Source organism: Pygoscelis adeliae, unplaced genomic scaffold (assembly GCF_000699105.1).
Source record: "Pygoscelis adeliae isolate BGI_AS28 unplaced genomic scaffold, ASM69910v1 Scaffold15, whole genome shotgun sequence".
Classification (NCBI taxonomy): Eukaryota; Metazoa; Chordata; class Aves; order Sphenisciformes; family Spheniscidae; genus Pygoscelis; species Pygoscelis adeliae.
Genome location: NW_008824988.1, coordinates 2,520,306 through 2,524,397, shown reverse-complemented (window position 1 = coordinate 2,524,397; position 4,092 = coordinate 2,520,306). Strand labels below are relative to the sequence as shown.

General features: G+C 40.0%; 1 protein-coding gene across 1 annotated transcript in view; it reads right to left on the bottom strand.

Moving 5' to 3' along the window:
- Nucleotides 1-3,777, bottom strand: part of AGMO (alkylglycerol monooxygenase) — a 195,379-nt gene extending 191,602 nt beyond the window's left edge. The window contains exons 1-2 of the mRNA XM_009326121.1: nucleotides 3,742-3,777; nucleotides 1,589-1,672 (exon numbers count right to left, since the gene is read on the bottom strand). Coding sequence (XP_009324396.1) covers nucleotides 1,589-1,672; nucleotides 3,742-3,777 — 120 coding nt within the window. The remainder of the gene's footprint in view (nucleotides 1-1,588; nucleotides 1,673-3,741) is intronic.
- Between the last annotated feature and the right edge of the window lie 315 nt (nucleotides 3,778-4,092).

Genomic DNA, 4,092 nt, shown 5'->3' with positions numbered 1-4,092 from the left:
TCGGGCTGTTAGGGCGGCCCGGCGGCCTTCCTTCGTTTCCCCGCGGCGCTGGGGGGCTTGCAGGCGGCTTTTGGGGAAGCCTCCAACCTCTCGTTTCTCTTCGAATCGTGATGCTGTGGAGGTTTTCCTGCGGGTCTTTTCGTACGTGTCGTCACGCGCGTGGCCCGCTTCTGGGAGTGGAGAGAAAGCCCCCGCGCACCGGCCCACCGCCTGTCCCCGTTCCCTTCTCGCCCTCAGAAATCCCTAACCGGCCGAGCTCGGGCTATCCTCTTTCATTTTTAAACAGGTTTCCACACACACAAAAAATACCCCTCAGGTCTTGGCTTCTGCATACAAAGCAGAATTTTACAAAACCAAAGTGTTAAGGGTTATGAGAAACAAGCTGAGGGCGTGCTTGTTGGCTCCTTTGTTCATGGGTCAGTCCGGCACTCTTCCCGTTAAAAGTGGGGATGTTTTAAACTTTCAGAAAGGCTTGTCACGGCTCAATTTTACAGAGCCCCAATTAACATGACTATACTGACGGTAGCCTCTAGAAGCCATCTATTATGCTTCAGTTAACAACGGAATGAAAACTCGGGAAATAAGAAGAAACAGTGAAAACAAATGTATGCTAGATCCTTGTAGAAAATTACTTCTAGAAATGGGAATAAGGGCGGGTTTTGTACATTCAAACCTTCAGTCTGAAGCTCAGGAGCATGCATTTCCCTGTCAAATGTTTGTCAATCACGGTTGATATGTTTGGCGTTAGTATAAATAATAAGCTTTGTGATAAAATAGATTAGCCAGAAATAAAATAACACAATGTCCCAACAAGCCCTTCATCTCAAATGTTCGGTTCCACTTACGGTCTTTGCAGAAGAAATGGACTGTAAATCCTGCTGTAAAGGATTTTGCCACAATTTAAATCCTGCCAGTCATTAAATTAAGAAAAACTTTGTACTTTGAATCAACCCTTAGTTTTGGAAAGGAACTGTGACAGGTAATTTCAGCTGGAATTTCTGTTTAAAAAAAGAAACACATGTAAAAATTGACATTAAAATAATTGAAGTAATGCACATTTGTGATGTTTGTATTAAATATGTTGCCATTTAAACAACAGCAGGGTGGTAGATTTAAACAATATTCTGCAGTCTGAATAATGTAAAAATACTGTAGTGCATGAATGTCAGAAAATTACTGGAAGTACCAATAAAAATACTCTAAGCTGAACAAAGCACGAGTATTTTAAAATGGCATTAATGGTGGAATAGATTCGGGCACTCTCTTAGTATGTATAGTTTATACTAGTACTATGATATAAGTAAAAATAAACTTATTAAAATGCTTAAAATTACATCCTAGTGTTCTCAACTTCAATGTTGGTTTATACTAATCTGAGGTTCTTACAGAACTCTACTTATTAACTTCTAAAATCTGAATTCATCTAAATGAAAATTCCAAATTTACTCAAAATCACACAAATCAACAGCATTCTGACTAGATCTTCATTGCAGGCAATAACATATGGTAGAAAACGTTTGCTTTTTCATTTAGATTAGCCTAAGTATTTCAATAGCATTACTCTGACGTTCAAGCTCCTTGAACTCACCCTAACCTCAGCCACGACATCCCAGCAGGCCACCCTGAGCCCTTCATTGCTCTGGTGCTGGTGTTCATCTTGCTCCACTACCAGCTCGCAGAGTTAAAATGACCAAAACTTAATCTCACAAAAAAATGTTATCAGTGAACAGTATCATCTGGGGACCACTCTGGGGTGAGAAGAATGATTAGCAGGGCAAGGGAGCCCATGGCCACACAAGGTGAGATACATTTCAGGTACCATGGAACCACTACCTCATATCACACCATTCTGGGGAAGAAGAGAATCCATCCCTTTTTTTGGACTCTATACTTCCTTAAAAAATATTATTTTGGACCCCCATTTCAGTGTAAATTATCACCCAAGTATCACTATAGTGAAATTCTTGTTTTCAAAGCTAAAGGAAAGAATTTGGACTTCATTATGCTTCACGGGGGAAACAGATGGGTTGTGTTTTCCAGCTTCTGTGTCCCAGGAAAAATAAATGACAGCACTATAGTAGCCACACCTCTGGTGAGGAGAACAATTTTAAATCCTACCTGGAGCATCTATGAGTTTTAGACAAGCTTGAGTAATCTGGCTGTACAAATGTAGTTGCTGCTGTCTCTTTAAGCCTTGAAACTTCGCATGCAGTTTCCAGCGCTCGCTCTTTTCTTTGTCAAGAAAGGAATAGAAAATAAAGCATTCAGGAATGTTGCTTTAGTGGAAGCTCTAACCCTCTACCAGACAATGCTCCCTCTATTCAGTGACCTTGCAGAATTGTTTTTGCAAGATTTTATTTTTTTTAAATTATTTTATTTTCTGCAGAGAGTTAAATAACCTACTTCTTTTTCTTTCTACAACAAAAAATAGAAAAGTAGATATTTCCCATCCTATGCTGCCATCAAAAAATGCAGAAGGATGTTCTGTCTGGAGACTGGGATTCTGCTGTTGACTAGTAGATCGTTCCAGTAACTAAGGCAACAAAAGCCTCTGTTCTACTTAGAGGAAATTGGGGAGCTGGCCTAACATGATCTGTAGGTGGATCATATTTTGTTTTCTCTAAAGAACTCCATCCCACCCACTTCATGAACAGAGAACGCCCAGAGGCTTCCTGTTTGGGTCTCTCTGAGCACTAAACCAGCACTAAATAATAAACTCATAAAGGGAATTAGGGCAGGTTGAAATTGGGATGGGCGATATAGTCTGCCTTGGCAATCATTCACAGCAAACTGAATCATATCCAGAACCGAGCTGGGCTTAGTATGCTCTATTTACGTAGTAGTATCTTTGATTATAGGAACACTTTAAATGAGTACATTGTGATGAGCAGATGTCAGAATGTTTTTGCATCACTACTCCAGGTGTTCAGCACCTATATTCACGCTTGGCGATGGATGTCATGAGGGGAGAACTAAATGCATCAGTGTTATTATAAAACTGGTATTATGAAATATTTTGAACGTTGTCTTTGCCAGTGGTAAACCCTACATCATACAGTACCTTTTAAACAAAAATTATTCAAGTGTTTATTTGTTCATGTTACATAAACTATATGTATTAATACACAGTGCTTAATAACAGCATAATACTGACTCCAGAAACCTGAAGACAGGGATGTTCTGCATATTAATCAACGTCATGCCATGCACTTGGCCACTTACTGCTAACTTTCCATTTCTTCTACACAGGACTGCTAAAGATAGAACAGTGCTTATATATGCTCATTCTAAATTATTTAATTCAGGGCAACTTGTTAGCAAAATCAATTTATTCAAGGGTTGCCAAGATGTCCAGAGAAAATAATACACCCTTCAGGCAGTCTGTTGTGGAAACTTACTGTGGTAAATGTACATACTAGTCTTAGAACTTTGTCCTCTATGTTTATTTCTTATTAGCGTCTATTCTTGATCCTATAGCAGGTTGTTTTTTTTTTTTTTCAAACACAGTGATATGTCTGATATCTTTCTCCTTTCTCTTATGGAGAAAATATTATTATTATTATTCTTAAAATTCCTTATCTTCCTTCTTATGTCCCCTTGTGTATTGACCATGGGAATCATTTGCACCTTAGACTGTGGTCCCCTACTTAGCTGAGCCATATGCTGACTTTCTGCTGGAAAATGGGTGGGCAGCACCGTTCTCTCCCTCCTTACTTCTAACAGGCTTCCTCCACCATTTACCTTGCCCTGGCACAGAGGCTGACAGGATTCCTCCATGAGTTGATTTACCTCACAAACTCACATAGCAAGAAATTAAGCCAGAAAAGAAATAGCTTTACATTTTTCTACTGCTCTAGTGAGCTAATTGGCTCATGAGAGGGCCCAGGGAGTGCAGGCATTGGCACGAAAGCCCAGGAGAAAGAAAGCAAGACCACACAGCTACAAACCAGAGATGGGAGAATGAAGTGGAAAGAGGACTTCTTCATTTCAGCAGCAGCAAGTTATTAGATAACTGAACAGCTCATGGAGTCACTGCCTCCGGTGCATTTGCCAAAATATGGCTTCAGCAGGCTATCATATGTCAGCATGCAA